Source organism: Pituophis catenifer, unplaced genomic scaffold (genome assembly GCF_029215685.1).
Source record: "Pituophis catenifer annectens isolate HBS135680 unplaced genomic scaffold, rPitCat1.0.hap2 SCAF_4, whole genome shotgun sequence".
In the NCBI taxonomy this organism is placed as follows: domain Eukaryota; kingdom Metazoa; phylum Chordata; class Lepidosauria; order Squamata; family Colubridae; genus Pituophis; species Pituophis catenifer.
In genome coordinates this window covers 100,277,841-100,297,037 of record NW_027256884.1, presented here as the reverse complement: position 1 = coordinate 100,297,037, position 19,197 = coordinate 100,277,841, and the positions used below count along the sequence as shown (strand labels likewise).

The window sequence follows — 19,197 nt, the reverse complement described above, 5'->3', positions numbered from 1 at the left end:
ATTCAGACTTGCAAGATTCTGTTATTACAACCTCATAAAAAAGTAGTATTAGCTTGTGTGACTTTGGTGACGACAATATGTATGCCTTTTTTTATTCTATAAGTTACTTTAAATGTCAGTGCAAAAAAACCCCATAAACTTCCACTTTTGCTTCCATTTAAGCACAGGATCTCTTAAAGAAGCAAGAAGTGCAAGCCATACTGTTCAGTTAATACATGTATGTGTATATGTGTTGTATGTGTTGCCAAGCATATAATGAAGCTCAAATGGCAATCTCTCAACATCTTCATAGCAACTCTTAAAAATCAACTGAAATAAGTATTAATCTCTTCTTTAAAAACAAGGGTTTCAATATAATTACTTCTTTTAAGAAGATGTTGGATAACCATTTGTCTGAAGTGGTGTAGGGTTTCCTGCCTGGGCAGGGGGTTGGACTAGAAGACCTCCAAGGTCCCTTCCAACTGTTATTCTATTCTATTCTATTCTATTCTATTCTATTCTATTCTATTCTATTCTATTCTATTCTATTCTATTCTATTCTATTCTATTTAAATGTGTACCTAAATGTTGTATAATTTCAGTAAGTTTTTATAATTAATACCATGCTCAGTGCCAATTTATATTCAAGTTGTAAATTCCTTGAGACTGTCTAAAACAGAGGTTTTCAAACTTGGCAGCTTTAAGACTTATGGACTTCAACTCCCAGAATTCTCCAGCCAGCAAAGCTGCCAAGTTTGAAGATCTCTGGTCTAAAAGCAGCAGCCAATGATTTAAGATCCAACATGAAGATGGTAGTGAAGAGGCGTGGCATATCCTTGTTGTACCACAGGGCTTTGCAAATATAGTTGTGAATGAAATGCTATATTTAGGCAATTGAGATACCAAGCCATCACACCTAACACTATTTCTAACAGTGGGTTGTCGGATACATTCGGTTTATTCAATAAAGGCAGCTAGCTACACAGCCCACACCTTAGCCTATCCACAGCAAAAACCAAGTGAAATGTAAATTAATCACACGTGACAATAACAGGTCTTGTTTTGCTTTTGGGGAAGAGTTTTATCAATGCAATAGGCAGAAGCCAAGAGCCGAGATGGCGCAGTGGTTAGAGTGCAGTACTGCAGCTACTTCAGCTGACTGCTAGTTCAGCAGATCAAATCTCAGAGGCTCAAGGTTGACTCAGCCTTCCATCCTTCCGAGGTGGGTAAAATGAGGACCCAGATTGTTGGGAGCAATATGCTATTTAGTATACTGTCTTTGGTGTAAGACGCCCAGAGTCTTCGGAGAGTGGGCAGCATAGAAATATGAATAATAATAATAAGGAATAACTGTAACTAAGTTTCAGTTCAAGAAACCAGGTTTCTCTTACCATTGTCTTGGTTAGTTATTCCTTCTGCCTATTGCACTGATAAACTCTTCCCCAAAAGCAAAGCAAGACCTGTTTAACACGTGTGAACCAAGCCTTAGCCATTGTAAAACATCCTGCACCAATTCTTTGCCTTCCAGACGCACAGCTGTCTACCCCAACTGGAAGCAATAGAGGTTGAAATCTGACACAACTGGAAGCCAGCAATGGTTTGCCAAAAAGCCCGTCTTTTTCTGACTTAGGATTACTGGAGCCCATACAAGTGAGCGAAAATCAAACGATGGCACTCCCATTTGCCTTCTTGATGGACCCCCCCCCCCCAAAAGAGCAGGCTTTTAAAAATTGTGCCATATAGGACCAGCACTCGATCTCATCTGCCTAAACTCACAGCCAAAGGCTCGGTTACCTGGCAGTTGCAGATCCTCTCCGGGAATCGCCTCCTTTGCCTTAAGTCTACCTGCCGCTCCGGCACGCACGCGCAGAGCTGAGAAGCCCGAGCCGGCATTTCCCAGCCGCCTCCTTTCTCCCATGATGCACCCGGCGGAGAAGCATGCGCAGTGACTCGAAAGAAACGGCATCCATAGAGCTAAGAAACGTATCGACGTTAAATGCTTTCGAAAAGTGGCAAACAAGAAGTGCCGTCGAGAGCTGTTCTCATACCCGTTGAAGCATTAACTTATAGCTTTATAAAATGGGGCCCATGAGTCAATCTAGAATTTGCCACCTTGGGGATGTGTGACGCACAAGACAAGTAAACAAAGTAGAAATTACGTAGATCTATGGGTGACGTGAGTCAGCCCACAAACTCAGCTCTCTGTTTCCACGCAGGCGCAGGTTCTGCGGCTGCCGCCGGGCGGAAAAAAGGGGCGGGGCGGATATCTAGCAGTTCACATGTCGATGGAATTCACGTGACTCCCTGCTTCCACCACCCCCCACACCCCATTGAAGGTAGTGGGCGGGGAGGGGGGGGGGAGAGCGCTTGGTGGCTCTCAGCTCCCGGAAGGAAAGGCTAAAGGAGGGAAGAGCGACGGCGCAGTTGAATTTGCGGGTCGGCTGTTGGTGACAGGCGTTTTCCCCTCTCTGTCCCCCTTGCAGAGCAAGGCACCATGCAGAACGTCATCAACACGGTGAAGGGAAAGGCGCTGGAGGTGGCCGAATACCTCACACCTGTGTTAAAGGTGAGGCTCCGCCTACCGAGCACAAAATGGGGAGGGGAGGAGCCTCAGGCAGTGACATATCTATTACCTGATAGCCCTCTTCGACTTGGACTAAATGAGCCCATAATCCCTGGGCCGATTGTGGGAATTGGGGTCCGATAGACTTGGACAGCAGTAGTTTAAATGTGAAGTTTTTGCAAGAAGGGGGGGGGGGGAAAGGGAACAGTCGGTTCCACTCTTCCCAAACTTTTTTGTCCCGATAGTATCGTCCCTTTGCATGTCCCCTGGAAAGGGGTCAGAAATAATAATGCGTGGAGCTGAAGAATGCTAGGATTTGGAAAGATGCTTCTTCTGTCAGTGGGGAAAAAAATTCAAGCTTTTTTTTTAATTCTTGGTGGTGAATCTGTGGTCTTCAGCTGCTGATGGAGGACAGAATTTCTAGCAATTTTTTTAAAAAAATGAAATTAAAAAAAAAATCTGGGAATTCAAATTTAGCCACTTTGGAGAAATATGAGTTCCCCCAACTAGACTTGGGAGTCCAGGAGCCTGGGATTCTGTGGCCCAAAGGAATTTATGTCTGAGTATTTCTCTCACTCTGTCTTACCCACAGAAAGGAATAAGGTGGGAGACCACTTTGTTCAATTATCCTTTGTAAGAGGGGCAAGGGTCTTGCTATTGTTCCAAACTGAACTGGTGTCTAAAGATCAGTAATAAGGCAGAGTTATATCTAAGAGAAAGAAAAAGAATAATGGCTGTAAAAGTGAGTCTGATAGGCAAATGCATACACTGGCAAAATTAAAATTTGCATTTTCTGCTGAAAAATAAATGAATATTCTCTAATCCAGAATCCTCTAAAGGCATTGCTGGCATCACAGGATTTTGTCATAAGATACTATAGTGGGGAAAGATGCATATTTCTGGAGTGAGCATATGGCATGAATGTGTGAGCACGTCAATGTTATCTTCTTGTTCTTGTGTCACACTCATTAAGATATTTATGCTTTCATCTTATGTTTCTTTAAATATGGACCAAAATTACAATGGAATAAATACAATTAGGGGGATTATTTTGAATATATTAATAATTCACAGATCTTTACATTAAAAAATGTTTTGATTCTTGTATAGTGGGTAGATAAGTGGAGGGAGAAATAGGCTTATTAAGATAGCAAAGTACAATATTTCAATATTTTAACAATAAAGATACAGGAAAAAATAAAGAAAGGTGGAACTTAAAGGTAAAAACATTTCTAGTCAAAATCAACCTGCCTGGCATTTGTGTCTCTGGAAAAAAGCAGGCTATCTTTATTTTGGTGGCTATACTCACACTATGAAACAGTTTCTTGCTGGATATCAGGAATGACCCCCACATTCCTGTTATTCTGAAATAGTTAAAAATGGAATTGTTTCAGTGGAGAGGGCTAAAATGACTGAGATAACATAATTGTATAGTGAACGTCTCTATGTTATATTTTTAATATTGATTTTAACTTTTACTGTGGATGTTTTATTGTACTACTGTATATTGTTGTTAACTATTATTCTTTTGGTTGCCTCAGGGACAGATTAAATAAATTTGAAACATTAAAGCCAAAAATTTATCCTTTAACTTTCTCACAAACTTTATTAGTTTTTTTCCCCCTACAAACTTTGCAGTTCTATTGCAGTTCTCAAGAGAATTCCTCAAGTACTTCATGTTTATCAGTTGCTCTAAAACATGATTGGGGATTTGGTGCCCTCCAGATGTTAATGAATTAAAATTCATGGGCTCCTGGCCTAGATGACCGACAGTGAGAAATATTGAAAGTTGTAGTTCAGCAACAAATGGTTGTCCATAGATTTTTCTTCTTTATCAAATGTATCTCTAGAATCTTCTACAATACTATTATTTGAAAAATAAAGGTAATAATAATAATAATAATAATAATAATTATTATTATTATTATTATTATTAATAATAATAATAATAATAATAATAATAATAATAATAATAATAATAATAATAGTAGCCTTTATTGTCATTGTACATCATGTATACAACAAAATCGGTTTAGTCTTTACTGGTGCAATCCATAACAAAAAATACAAGACAACATGAATAATATAGAGAAAATCCTTATACAAGTAATCAGGGGACAGGGGGAATCTTTTGTAATGTGAAACAGTTCTTTTGGGTAATAGAAAATAAAAAAATTAAAATGCTTTCCAACAGGGCTTTTTAAAAATCAGTACTTTCTAAATGTTAGTTATATTTTCTTTTTTCTTTTCTATCTGCCTTGTCATTAAAATCAAATGTCACTTTCTTGGCATGGTGCATTTTCAGAGATTCATTATGTGGCAATACAAGAGAGCAGATATTTTTGCCTTGAAAGTTCAAAAATGGTGATTCTGACACTTTGTGAAATGTCTACTCTCTTTCTGAGCCAAAATTTCAAGAAATATGGATAGTTAGCAAAAACAGTAGTAAAGTCAGGAAAGTGTTTTATTTTTTGTAATCTAAAAGTAGCATCCTCTCATTGTGAAAAAATGTAAATTGTCATATCTATTTTTCATTAATATAAACATTATATAAGCAATAGAAGTAGTGATTGCTGGCTTCTGCTTGGGTTCTTAGACAAAAAGACTAATTGATTTGTGTGGTTCAAGTATGCTTCGATAACCTCTTGTTCTATATCTTTTATTGTAGACAAGGGTTATTGGGAACATTTTCAAAGTAAAGACTGCTACAAAGTTAAACTAAGGAAATATTTGGCCAGATAGAATGAGTACAGGTTAAAAACATTATCATTTTCTTTTCATTATCTTAAGGCCTTTGATTTTAAATGTTTACAGACATCTTTTTTTTTCTTTAGGAATCAAAGTTTAAAGAAACTGGAGTTATCACTCCTGAAGAGGTATGTATATAATGATTTACTTATTTGTTGAAGTAAATCTTAAAAAACAATAAAATGAAATTCCTGTGGCAGGTTTTCTTACTTCCTATTAATGCTGTCTAGATCATGACATGTTAATAAGATCTAAGGTTTACAGCTAATGTTGTAGATGTAGGCCTGTTACTGGAATAACATCCCATTGAACGTACTTGGAATTGCTTATGTTTTACATTATTTAGTAGTATTCATAGGAAGATAACATCTTGTAGTTTATATGGGCCTACAATGTAACCTGTATAAATACTTCCGGAAAGTTTTAAGACAGTAGGCTAAAACTTCGAAAGCCATATTGGAAAAAGCAGCTGCTAATTATTTTTCTATTGCTTCTATGACAACTTTATTTACATCTTCATGAAATAACCAATTGTTGAGGTTTACCTGAAGTAGATTTTACTTCTACATACTTCCTTCGGGATTACATTGGTGAAAAGCTTAAGGGCTGTTTCTTAATATAATGTTACCAGCTATTTGGAATTACTAGACAACTTGTATGAAAGGAAAGAGACAAAAACTTGTTTGGAAGCTTTATGGTATCAGGCCAAAATATACTTAAGTACTTGTAAGAACTTACAGTATCCCAAGATGTGTTTCAATAGATTTATTAAACATTAATTAGTGTGCAGCTTTGTACACTGAAAAATGTATGGCACACTTAGGAAGGATGACTAAATAAAATAATTCTTCCTTCCCTCTGGAGTTAAAAAAAAGGAAACTTGTTTGTTAAGAAAACCTTTTTTCTCTGAGGAAGTGGATTTGAAGACAAATAATTAAGTCTGATGTCGCAAATTAGTTCTCACAGCCCCAAATATGTGCTTGAAATCAAAAGGGGAAATCACTAAAGTGTAGTATTATCTTCACTATACTGGTTACCATTATTTTATGAAAAATAAGATTTAAATCTGCCCAATGATTAGAATTATTACATAGCAACACAATCTTACATAATTTAGATGTAAAATATGTTTTATAACTTTTTTAATGACTATTTGTGTGAAGGTTAAATGAGGGTTGGCCAAATAAGAAACACATTGAAATAAATGTTGGATATGGATAGTTGGTGGCCCGTTTCTGATCTGAAGGATCACTTTTTCAAACAAATACTGGCTCTTAAGAATGTAGAGGCCAATTGAATTATGATCTACCAGACTTATTCTTATCTCAGGTACAACAGCTTCGAGAGAGGCTCTTCAGGTACCTTACCTTTTATCTTTTGTTTCTTAGGGCCCAGACAGAGGTCTGTATAATTTTCCTAGATCTTTTAACTTTAATATATTTAAATGATCTTATTAATGCTTTAATAATTCTATTAATTATTATTATATTAATAATCCATCATTATTTATTATAATTATATCCCAGAGCTTTAAAGAAATTTGGGATATAATCATTTTGTGAAGAAAAGTATGTGTATGTAAACTGGGTAGATAATTTTATAATTTATTAGCACAAACCAGACAAACTATTTTCATTTGTTCATCTTCAGGAATTGCTGTAAGAGCTGTTGCTTGTGAACTGAACAAATGAATGAAGTGTATGTGATTTGACATTTAGTCTGCATAAGTACAATTCATCTTAATAAGGTTGATAAAACTAGTGCATATAAATATATATACATTTGCTGTTTTGTTTTGGCAGTTCATAGCAGCTGGAGATCATTTAGTTCACCACTGTCCTACTTGGCAATGGTAGGTAAAATTCTGCAGAATCTGCTTCTTAAGAGCATTTAGGTATGTTCACTATATGAAGATGCATGCATTTCTTTCAGTAAGTTGTGAGTTAACAGAGAGGGGGAATCATCTAAATTCTAATATATTTCCTTCTTTGGTAGAATTAAATTTGGATTTTGATTCCTTACCTGTGAGGTTATCATGTTTTTATAGCTTTATGTTACTTAGGATTATAAAAATGGTAAGACAAAAAGGCCACATAATTACAATATAATAATGATGAATTATGTAATTACATAATTATGAATCTGACTCCAAATTCATAATGCTTTAGTTTCCTTTCATACATACTCCAGATTTAGTTGTCATTTAATAACATTTCAAAAATATTGGTGTAATGTAGAAATTCAGACTGAGATTCACAACTATTAAACTGCAGTTGTCTGTTAGTTAGGCTCTAAGGTTATAGTCACTTTCATCTCCCAAGGCAAATAGCAAACTATTTTTTAAAACTGTTTGCCCTGTGTTTATATCAACTTCAGCAGAAATTTAACGGTTCTGAACAAGAAATAATTTGCTGTTTTGTTGCTATTATTATTGTTTGTTTTTTGCATTTTAAGGGCTACTGGAGAAGAATTAAAAGTCAAGGCTTACCTGCCAACAGATAAGCAGTTTTTGGTTACTAAAAATGGTATGTCTGGGTTTGTGCTTTTATATCCTGTTTTCTCAACAAGTATTTCTTATAACTGCATAATTCTGGGTAGCACAATATTAATATATTTTGAACATCATTACGCAATACTTTGGTTTATTTGGCTGGATTAGAAGAAATGGAGGTATGCTATTGTTCTCTAGGCAGAATATTCAATTAAATAGATTTTTTCTTTACTCTTCACAACCTTGACTGACCACATCTGAAGAGGATCCGTACACAGTAATCCATTTCATCTAGGATGTTGTGAAGTTTGTCTGCCACCACTGTCTCAACAAACGGCCTAACAAGGGAATATTGGAAATCTGATGATAGTTGTCTAAGACTTCATAATTCAGGAACAGCCTTTTCAGAAGATGGTCCACTGCTGCTGTTAAGTGGCATGGTCACATGATGTATGATGACCATTTCACTTAGTGACAGAAATTCCAGTCCAATTAGGATTGTAACCCAGGAACTGCCTGTATTAACCTACATGAAATACATTTATCAATAATAGAGGCTGTTGCACTTAAAGCACAGTCCTAAAATGTTGTAGAATTTTGTTTCCTATTATTCTATGAATGAACACAAGATACTTTTTATGCAGTGCCATGCTACAAGCGATGTAAACAGATGGAGTATTCAGATGAGCTGGAAGCTATTATAGAAGAGGATGATGGAGATGGAGGATGGGTGGACACATTTCACAATGCAGGTAATTTACATTTTTTTTTCTTATGCATTTCTTTTATATGTTGAGCTTATATTATATTGACATTGTGACCACAACTCTCATGAACTTTAAAGTGCTACAAAGTGTATAGGTGTGAAACTATGGAAAACATTTTCATTTTGGCATTCTTCACTGAATTCTTAAATACTGTATATTAACCTTGAAAATTCAGAGTCAAGTTTGCTATCAAAATGGTTGGTTTATAAAGTGATAAGTATTTACAGAATTACAAATTATCATTTGGTTTATCCATACTCCTGACTCTATTAATATTTCCAACAGGTATTACAGGAGTAACAGAAGCCATTAAGGAGATCACAATGGAAAATAAGGTATTAACTGATTTATTTAACTGATTCAGAGAGGTTTTCATATAGCATACTTACTGAAATAACCCCTCTTCATAAAAAGGCATTTTTAAAGCAAACATTATTTAAATAAGTTACTGAATTCATGATTTTTGCAGATGACTAGTTATACAGTAAGAATTGTACAAAAACATATTTTTACCCTTGTCCTGATACTAGAGTAAATTTATTTCAGCATTGTACTTTCTCTTTTATACATACATACACAGTATGTGGATAATTAACATTTTTAAAGAAGATAAAAGAAAGAAACTAAAGAAAAAGCAAAAAGTCTGAGAAGAAAAAGTTAAAGATAGAGAAGAAAAAAGTATAAAGAAGTAGCTTCCAATATTCTTCATAGAAGTACAAATATAATTTGACCTCTCTCTAAGATGATGATGATGATGATGATGATTGATGATGATTGGCCTGGCCTAACCTTTTTCCCCTTTTCTTTTAAATTGAAAATTTTAAATCTGTTTTTAAATTATTGGGATGTTTTAAATTTGTCTCGGGCTAAATTGTTTAATCTGGTTTTATTTCCGCTTTTAAATTTTGTATTTATGTATTTTATTTTGTGCCTGTTCACCGCCCTGAGTCCTTTGGGAGTAGGGCGGTATATAAATCTAATAAAACAAACAAACAAACAAAACAAACAAAACAATTATTATTATTATTTATTAAATTTTTATACCGCCCTTCTCCCGAAGGACTCAAGGCGGTGTACAGCCATATTAAAACAACATATACCCACAAAATTTAAAAATAGTTTAAAATATATTAAAAATTTGGCCCTTATATTAAAAACTACAAACTCCCAATTAAAATTCAGTTTCTAAGCCAGCCTGGCCTGTTGAAACAAAAGAATTTTATGATTACATCATATTCTCTTCTTTCTATAATCTATCCTGTCTAATCATCAAAACCATAAGTCACAAGTCTACTTTTTTATTTTTATGCACAAAGTGCATGAGGCTTTAAGTCAGCAATAAATGTAGATAAAGTCTTTTCTGTAAACAAAGAAGTTTATCCATTTCAGCAAAATTTGCCAAATTTACCAACTATTGCTCCAAATTGGGTAGTGTCAAATCTTTCTATTTCTGCATACTGTAATCTCACTATTATTATACTGAAATAATCTTCCGTAGCTTTTTTTCTATTTATCTATTAATCCTAAAAGGAAAAATTCTGGTTTTAATTGAATATTGATATTTAAAATCTGTTTCAAAGTATGCATTTTGATCCAATTTTTTTTAGCTTTTTGTCCACCAAGCATGGTAAAATGTCTCTTCCTGTTGTTCACATTTCCAACATACATTTGAAGTTCCTTTATGCATTCTAGACAATTTCTCTGGTAATAGGTACCAACAATACATTGTTTTATAAAACTTATCTTTGAGGTCATAATACAATAAAAGAAATTTCAGTTCTTTTAACCACACATTTTCCTATTGATCCCTATATAACCAAATTCTTAGCTCAATTTGTCAAACGTTCTGTATCTTCTGTTTCAGATTTCAACAAACATTTATACATTTTAACAATTACATGTTCATCATCAGTACATAATTGTATTTAAAATTCTAACTTACTTTGCTCCATACTGTAAGACTTTTCATCCATTTTAAATCTGAGATAACTACATGGGCTACATGAATAGTTCTTTTGATTTGATTTTAGATTCCCCTTGATGATTTTCCAATAGGAACTGATATGTCAATTACTTATCTGCCATTTATCTGTCATATCTATTCATAGAAAATCCCAGGTTGTGTCTGAAAACACCTTTATGGTATCCACTATAGCTTCTTAAGTGGATACCATAATGGTGTTTTCAGACACAACCTGGGATTATATCTATTTCATATGCTCAATATGGCATATCTAATAAAATAATTTTAAAAATCCACATTAAGGAAACTTTATCAGGGTTGAATTTTTTCATTGGTAGCATAACTTGAATTCACCATATGGACATTTTGGCCTGGGAGTCTGTTGATCATTGAAAGTGCTTTTTTCCCCTCATGCTCTTTAAGGACAATACAAAGTTATCGGAACGCTTAGTTTCTTGTGAAGATGATGATGATGATGAAGAAGAAGCAGCTGATATGGAAGGTACATTTAATATATTTGAAGGCAGATATATTGCATCATATTAAACAAATGAAAACCAAACGTTGTTTTGCTATTGTTGCTTTCTTTCAATATTCTGTAATAGGGTATGTTTTAATCCATTTTTCTCATCACTTTCTTGTTAAGAAACATGTCTTCTCTTTAAGTATGCAAACCAGAAAAGTGGGGAAGAGAGAAAATTTAAACAATCTGGAAGTAAACACGTTGATGACATACTCATCAATGAGACAAATTAGGTGACGAGACAAATTTATTCTAGGCAAGAGAAAGGTGTTGGCAAATAAGGATATTCCATTAAAGGATTGCAATCATTAAATGAATGAAGATACATACCGTATATATACCTGCCATTAATGCAAGTCTGTCTGTATAATGTGGAACAATGTGTTTCTTTTTTTAATAGATGGGAGTAATCAAAGAGATTTGGCATGAACAATCACTTCCTATTTTGTTTTGTTCTGAAACTCTCATGAGAAGCAATGTAAAAGTCCTCAGTTCCCTGCCTTTCTCACCTGTGGTCTCAGGCATTGTTGTGATTGTGTCTTTTTCTCTCTGGATCTTTTCCGGTTTCTTCCTATTTTCTGACCAAGAATGTTCCAGTGTAGCAGCTGGGAGGAAAAAATGAAAAATGTTTTTAAACATTGCTCCCTGTCCTGGGATAGGTTAACCAAAATACTGATGTGGGTTTTTTTAATGTTGTCCTTTCAGAATATGAGGAGAGTGGACTGTTGGAGACAGATGATGTAAGTGTGATCTGTTTATTTAGTAAAACTTATTTGGAGTTCAACAGACTATTCTTTAAAGTGACATTAAAGTTAAATAGAAATAATGTAATGTGATATTTCCGCAGCACCGTTTGACAGCAGTAGACACTGAAATTGAATCATTGTTTTTTAAAATCTTCAACAGGCAACATTAGACACAAGAAAAATAGTGGAAGCTGCCAAGACTAAAACTGATGTTGGAGGTGGAGAAGAAGCTATTCTACAAACTAGGACTTACGACCTTTATATTACATATGACAAATACTATCAAACACCCAGGCTTTGGTTATTTGGCTATGATGAGGTAATTTTCCTCCTTATTTGGAAATGTAGATATCCAGTAATGAAACAAATTCACAATTGGTTACAGATACAGTTATAGTCATCAACTTAACAACCAAGCTGAAAAAGGGAGTTTATGACCTGAATTCGAAGTTCCAACAGTCAGGCCTCCTTTGTGATCATATGACGAAACTTTGGGCATTCAGCAACACAACTGCATTTATAGTCATTTACAATGTCCTGTGGTCATATGACCATGTGACCAGCACTTCTGAATTTTGGCATAAACTGCATCCATAGTGAACCATTGATTTACTTAATGACCTTGACATTTTCTTAACCATGGCGTTATCTTAATGACAGACACAAAAAAAAGTAAAACCCATCTGGCCATGTGACTGACTCATTTTACAACTTGCAACATATGACTGTAATGGATAGGCTCCATTATGGTGGTATGTGCAGAACTACCTGTATAATAATAGCTCCTGGGTAAATCACCAAGGATTATCAATATCCAAATATGGGGAAATAGTAGTATTCTTTTCTCCCTGATTCTTATTACCTGGAAATAAAACTATTTTTCTCCTTTTTTCAGAATAGCCTCTGCATATTACTTCAAATACATTACTGGAATAATAGCTGTGCTCAGTTAAACATTCATATATATGGTAATGGAAGCTGCAGTTGTAATAAGCACTCTCTTCCCATATAGCTCATTCATATGTTAGGGAGAGGTTGGAAAAGTTGATATGCAAGGATTTGTGTATCTTCTGCTGCAATGGATGAAGCAGAGATTTGAATATCTTGACCTGGTGGGATCCTAGAAGTACGTATTTCAGCCAAGATGCTTTTAGCCTGTTATATCACAAGTTTTTTTGTTTCTTACATTACCATTTAGATCCTTTTTATATTGATTCTGCAGATAGCACATAACATTTCACAAACCAAGACCATTGATTATTGAAAGTGTCTTAAAGTTTTCAGCTTGAAAAGATCCTGAATCACTAAATAGCTTTCAAAAAGCTAGTAATGAGCCCTATTTACAGAGATTCATTACTCCCCTTCTTGTTATCATGAACTTGAAATGTCCCGTTCCCTTTCTGAGCCATGCTTTCCATGAGGTAACTTGGCAGTTTCCAAAACTGAATCCCTCAAACCAAGAAGTAAATGAAGGTGAGACATGAGTAATCCAGCTCCAGAAGAGGTTTGTTTCATTCTATATTGCTTCCAATTTGGAGCTTTTAGATCTAGGAATTATCACATCAAACCTGGAATGGCATTATAGAAATTCTTGAGTTCTCTGGAACAGTCTGTTCCTGAATTGGCAACATTTGCACATCCATAATTTTTATTTAAAAAGCAAACTTTAATTTTTTTTTTTTAAATCTATGCTCAGAAAACTATGCAAAATATTTCAAACCATCTTGACTGAGAAATACTGCAAACTGCTGTTGCTTGTTTGTAGATGGACTGTTTTCAAGCTTTGCAGGGTGTTTTGGCCTTGAAGCAGCTCGGTTTGAATGCAAACCACACGTTCCAATTGAAAACACTTCTACAGGGTTAGAAAAAAAAATGCCATGACATGTCACGTTTGATGTGGTTTGAATTGAAACATTTTACACATCTCTAAAAGTAACCAAAATGCTGCATCAAGAAAATCTAAATTTTTCAACAATCATAAATTACATAAAGTTTACATAATTATGTTGAATCACAGGAAAGGGCAAAGTGAACATGAGGAAATTAAATAGGTTCCAGAGATTCTATGTTCTTCATTCTCCTTTCTGTGCCGAGCTTGAAATTTTAGCAGACAGTATTTCCATTCTTACAAACAGTTGTTCAGTTTTATTAGTTTTATGTTTCTGTATAAATTTAAAGAGGAATCTCAGCTATGTCCTTTTCTTTTTAGCAACGGCAGCCTTTAAATGTAGACAGTATGTATGAAGATATTAGTCAAGATCATGTCAAAAAGACCGTGACAATTGAAAATCACCCCCATCTTCCTCCACCTCCAATGTGTTCAGTTCATCCATGCAGGTATTTTTTTTCCCAATCCTTGCTTTTAAAGAAATAGCTAACATAAACAAAGATATGCTGATTTTCTAGGCTGGCATCTTTTCTCTGTTTGATTATCTTTTACCAACAGAAGCTGTTTTCAACTTTATAGATAGTCCTCACATACTGTAATTATCAGTTGCTTAACAACTCCAGATTTTATATGACAGTTAACCGTGCTAAATAACTGTAAGTTCTCTACCTGTTATATAGGATCAGTGCATAGAGATTGCATCTGTGCATTCTCAAGAGGAGAAAGAAATGAAAAATGGCTTGTGTCTGTGTAAAATTGCAACCTAAGTATTTCAACATTGGTCCAATTTTGGTATTTATATTTTAAAAATAAGGAATAAAAGAGGAAGAAAGTTATCTTGCTTTTTCATTTTAGAATCAAACCAAAAGCACAGTAGAATTAATTAAAAACAAGCAATGCATTCAGAGATGCAGAATGATATTATTGCTCTTCTAATTTGGAATTTGTCTCAGCACCTTTGCCATTTAGAATTAAATGCTAGGTAAATATGCTTTATTCTGATTTGCCATGGCTTTTTTTTTTTTTTTTTTTTTTTTTTTTTGCAGTCTAGGAGTTCTGTACTGCTTTTTTTTTAAAGGATTGACCTATAGGTAACTACTGCTCATGATTTTGTAGAAATAGAAGCAAAGGCCATGCGAAAATATTGTAGACATGTTGCACTCAATATAGCAAAAAAGAAGCTGAAAATAGCAGTAACACCAGAGAGAAAGTATAAAAAGCTTGCTCAGTATAGTCTTAGTCTACATTTTGTACAAGTCCTTTGCTCCTTTTGCTTCAGAACATTAGTCTAAAAAGTGTGGCAATCATTTCCGTAGAATGCTTCCTGTCAATTCTTCTTGGATCATCAGTGAAATGGTGTAATCTGCAGGATTTGAAGTCAAAGCTTGTATTTTGAAATTCCAGCAGTTTGGATCCTTGCTATATAATTCTTTTAGATTTTTTTCATTAATTCAGGAAAACCCGGGGTTCATTGAAGTGCAGGGTAGAGTTGTGTAACTTTTCAGCTTCGCTGTGGTCATTAATATTATTGATTGCAGTATGTCAATCTGGTTATATTAGTTTTGTTGTTTCTGTTTAGCTGACCTTCTGTGTTTCCTGTTTCAAGAAATACATGACAGGGTTTTCTGAGAAACAGCTTGAGGAAACAATTTTTAAAAAGACGATTGCTTTGTTCAGCCTTAGTCTAAAAAATATAGTAGGGAAAGTAAAAAGGCAGGGAGGGGGGCAAGGTCGGATACCAAATCTTGAAATTAAAAACTAATTCTTAAATAATAACTCCTATCCATTATGCATGCTGAAGATGTTTGTTTATTTGTGTCAGAAGTATCACAATTAATAGAAGGCATAGTATATGAATGTTTTAACAAAGCTGGTGAAATGGTTTGACCCCCTATTCATCTCCTTCTATGGCAATCTGATGACAGTTTGCTGCAATTGGTAATTAAAAGAGCAACTTGATGGAATTGGTATAACTGAAACAATGCTTTTTAAAAATTAGGTGAATGGAACATGCTTTCACTTTCACTTTCTCAGGCATGCAGAAGTGATGAAGAAAATAATCGAGACTGTGGCAGAAGGTGGAGGTGAACTTGGTGTTCATATGTATCCTTTTTACAATCAAACTTTTTTTCCATCAAAAAGAATAATTTAAAGGGCTCAGTAACAAATTATTTTTTATTTAGACAGATAAAGGCATACATTTCTAACTTTTCCGTTTCTATTTATCTACTGCTGTCTTTTATTTTTATTTATTTCTACCCACCTTTATTATTTTTACAAATAACTCAAGGTGGTGAACATATCAAACACATCTTCCTCCTCTTATTTTCCCCATAACAATCTTGTGAGATGAGTTGGACTGGATGTGAGTGATTGGCCAAGGTCACCCAGCCAGCTTTCATGGCTAAGGCGGGACTTGAACTCTTTTCTTTTTCTTTTCTTTTTTTTAATAAATTTTTTATTGGTTAAAAAGTACAAACAGACATATAAACAACAGTAAAACATATAAAACAAATAGACATAAATCAAGTCTTTACGACTCCTTTTTAAACTTGTCGCATCGGTAGTCTATATTTATGTTTATATTTATATATCTATATACTTATATATAAAATAAAATGTTTCTTCAGCTTTTCTTAGTCTACTTATTTAATTTACTATGTTCCTCAATTGGTACTTAATTTTTTCCTATAGTTTCTATAGACCTCTCATTTGTATCCCTAATCTTCTTTTCCTTTCTTCTTCTCCAACCAGTTATACCATTTCTGCTATACTAAATAATAATCCATTTCTTCTTTTTCTTGTATTTCTTTTGTAACTTTGTCCATTTCTGCACATTCCATAATTTTACTGATTATTTTGTCTTCTGTTGGTATATCCTCATGTTTCCAATTCTGGGTAAAAACTATCTGTGCTGCGTTAATATATGGATAATTAGGTATTTTATTTCTTTTTTGTAGTGTCCTGTGATTATTCCTAATAAAAAGGTTTCTGGCCTCATTTCTATCTTCTGGTGTATGATTTCCTCTATTTGTATCCTGATTGTCTGCCAAAACTGTTTTGCTTTCTGGCAGGACCACCACATATGGTGGTAGGTTCCTTTTTGTAGTTTGCATTTCCAGCATAATGGGGAAGCATTCAGGAACATTCTTGCCAGGCAGGCAGGAGGGAGATGCCACCTGTAGAACATTTTGTATATGTCCTCTTTGTAGGGTACAGACATTGTTAGTTTATAATTTACATTCCATAGTTTTTCCCATTTTTCCAATTCAATGTTATATTCGAAATTCTTCGCCCAAATTATCATATTTTCTTTAACCACTTCTTCTTCTAATTTATATCTTAATAAATATTTATAAGTTTTGGTTATCAATTTATCATCTGTCCCTTGTAAAATTTTAGCTAATTCATATGGCTCTTTTTGGAATCCAAATGTCTTATGTCTAGATTTTATTTGTAGATATGGCCACCAATCAATGTCTGTACCCTGTTCTTTCAGTTCTTGTCTTGATCTTAGTTCCCCTTTGTTGTTTAACAAATCTTTATAGGTTTTCATTTTATCCATGTCCATAGCGTTGAGGTAAATCTGTGCTTCCATGGTTGATAGCCATTCTGGAATTTTATCATAGTATAGTTTTTTTAATCTCTTGCCAGGTTTGTAACAGTGGTTCCCTAATAATATGCCGTTGGAAGTATAGGTGTTGTTTATCTTTTCTCTCCCACAAAAATGCATGCCAACCTTTTTGTAAATCAAAACCTTCTAATGTCAGTATTCTTTTGTTTTTGAGTTCTATCCAGTCCCTAATCCAAATCAGTGATGCAGCTTTGTGATATGTTTCCCAATCCGGTAGTCCTAATCCTCCTCTCTCTTGTGTATTTTGAGGTGTTTTATTTTGATCCTTGCTTTCTTCCCCTGCCAGATATAATTTGCTATCATTTTGTTAAAGTCTTTTAACAAGACTTTAAGAAATCTTTCCCTGGTCTTATTGGGATTACTTGAAACAAATATAGAATTCTGGGTAAGACGTTCATTTTAATCAATGCAATCTTTCCCAGGAACAAGTTGTAGTTTACTCCACATTTCTAAATCTTGAACTCTTTTCAATAACTACCTTTTTCAAGTTTTAGATCATTGTTTCACTCAAAAGACTAGAAGTAAATGAAGGTGGAGGTAACTTTAGAAGAAGGAGATTTGTTTTTCACATACTTTTAGTTATATGATGGAACAAAAACCACTTGTATCTGTTGACAAGAACATTCATGCATGCTTTTTTTTAAAAGTAGCATTAGCAAAAACAATGGAAGGCATGGAACAGAAGACTCAAAAGAATATTTGTGATGATCAGCAAATTCCTCCTGTCTTCAGTAGGAGCAATGACTGTAACAAAAACTAATTGTTAAGTAGGGTTATCTGCAGACTAAGACGTGCTACATAGTACATTAGTCATTAAACCATTATATCAGACTGAATTCAAGGAAAGATCCAGATAAGGAGAGATAAACTGGTGTTTGATTTTGGAAGAAGGAAAGTGTCTTTTTAGTATTATTCTCTTGCATTTCAAAGGAGAGAATGTGAAACTAGTACTATACTAGGTTTATTTTCCTTAATTAAATTTCAGGTACCTTCTGATTTTTTTGAAATTTGTACAAGCTGTCATTCCAACAATAGAATATGATTACACAAGACACTTTACAATGTAATTACTGGAAATAAAGTTTATGGAAATAAATATTGGTTCTAATTTTTAAAAAGAATAACCCAACGTGTCTGACTTGTTGATCCACCATTGTGTGCAACTTCTGTAATGTGGCACTCTCATCAAAATAAAATTCCTCTATCAGCCTTACTTTTTAATAAAGGTCTTTATGTGTAAAAAACAATAAATCACTTTTTTCATTCCTGTGCTCTTGCTATAGAATTGTGCTTTTCTTTTACATAATGCAAAGAATAATAAAAATATAATTATATCAGTTGTAATATATTTCTGTAAAATATTCATTAATTATGTAATTAAAATAATTATTTCAGTAATTAAAGCTGTTAATCTAAGTTTATAATCGAGCAGTTTTAATCTATGCACACTTTTATACAATTTATACACAGTCCCAGTGTTCCTCTCTGAGGGAGATGGGTGGTTCAAAAATATGAAAAGTAAATAAAAAAATAACAAATATTATAATTTCTTTTTCTAGTTTATTCAGTTAAACTAGAAGAATTTTGAAAATATTAATAATAGAACATATTTTTGTTGTAAAAAGGGGTAGGTAGGAATTAAACTGGGATCGTCTAGTAGATCTCTATATGATTAGATCAGGAGTCAAAAACTTCCAATTGTTTTAATGAGAGTAGCAACAAATGACTCCTTTTCCCATTCTCTTTCTTGGGAAATGCATTAATTAAGGATATATAGGGACTGTGTTCAATTTGCCAATTACAATTACCTCCAATTTCTAGGAGGTCCAGTCTTTTGATAATATTTGTGCATGAAAATTATAGAAGTGATTGGCTTTTGTACAGATTATTTGAGC

At 34.0% G+C, this 19,197-nt stretch overlaps 1 protein-coding gene across 2 annotated transcripts; it reads left to right on the top strand.

The window, feature by feature from the left end:
* The first annotated feature begins 2,278 nt into the window (after positions 1-2,278).
* ATG3 (autophagy related 3) lies at positions 2,279-18,426 on the top strand. Of its 2 annotated transcripts, XM_070942761.1 has the most exons (12): positions 2,279-2,545; positions 5,377-5,418; positions 7,093-7,142; positions 7,745-7,815; positions 8,426-8,533; positions 8,834-8,883; positions 10,935-11,013; positions 11,740-11,774; positions 11,941-12,099; positions 13,990-14,117; positions 15,703-15,771; positions 18,288-18,426. In XM_070942761.1, exons 1-12 carry the CDS (start codon positions 2,474-2,476, stop codon positions 18,367-18,369), a joined length of 945 nt encoding a protein of 314 aa, XP_070798862.1. In that variant the 5' UTR covers positions 2,279-2,473; the 3' UTR covers positions 18,370-18,426. The 2 variants fall into 2 exon arrangements, 1 of the variants encoding a protein (XP_070798862.1); XR_011600351.1 differs by lacking the exons at positions 15,703-15,771; positions 18,288-18,426 and adding an exon at positions 12,676-13,284 and having other exon boundaries at positions 13,990-14,075.
* Positions 18,427-19,197: the final 771 nt, after the last annotated feature.

Coding starts and splice junctions, on each gene's coding strand:
- ATG3 (XM_070942761.1), top strand. CDS start 2,474: ATGCAGAACGTCATCAACACGGTGAAGGGAAAGGCGCTGGAGGTGGCC. Junction 8,534..8,833: donor GGACACATTTCACAATGCAG/GTAATTTACATT, acceptor TATTTCCAACAG/GTATTACAGGAGTAACAGAA. Junction 11,775..11,940: donor GACTGTTGGAGACAGATGAT/GTAAGTGTGATC, acceptor AATCTTCAACAG/GCAACATTAGACACAAGAAA.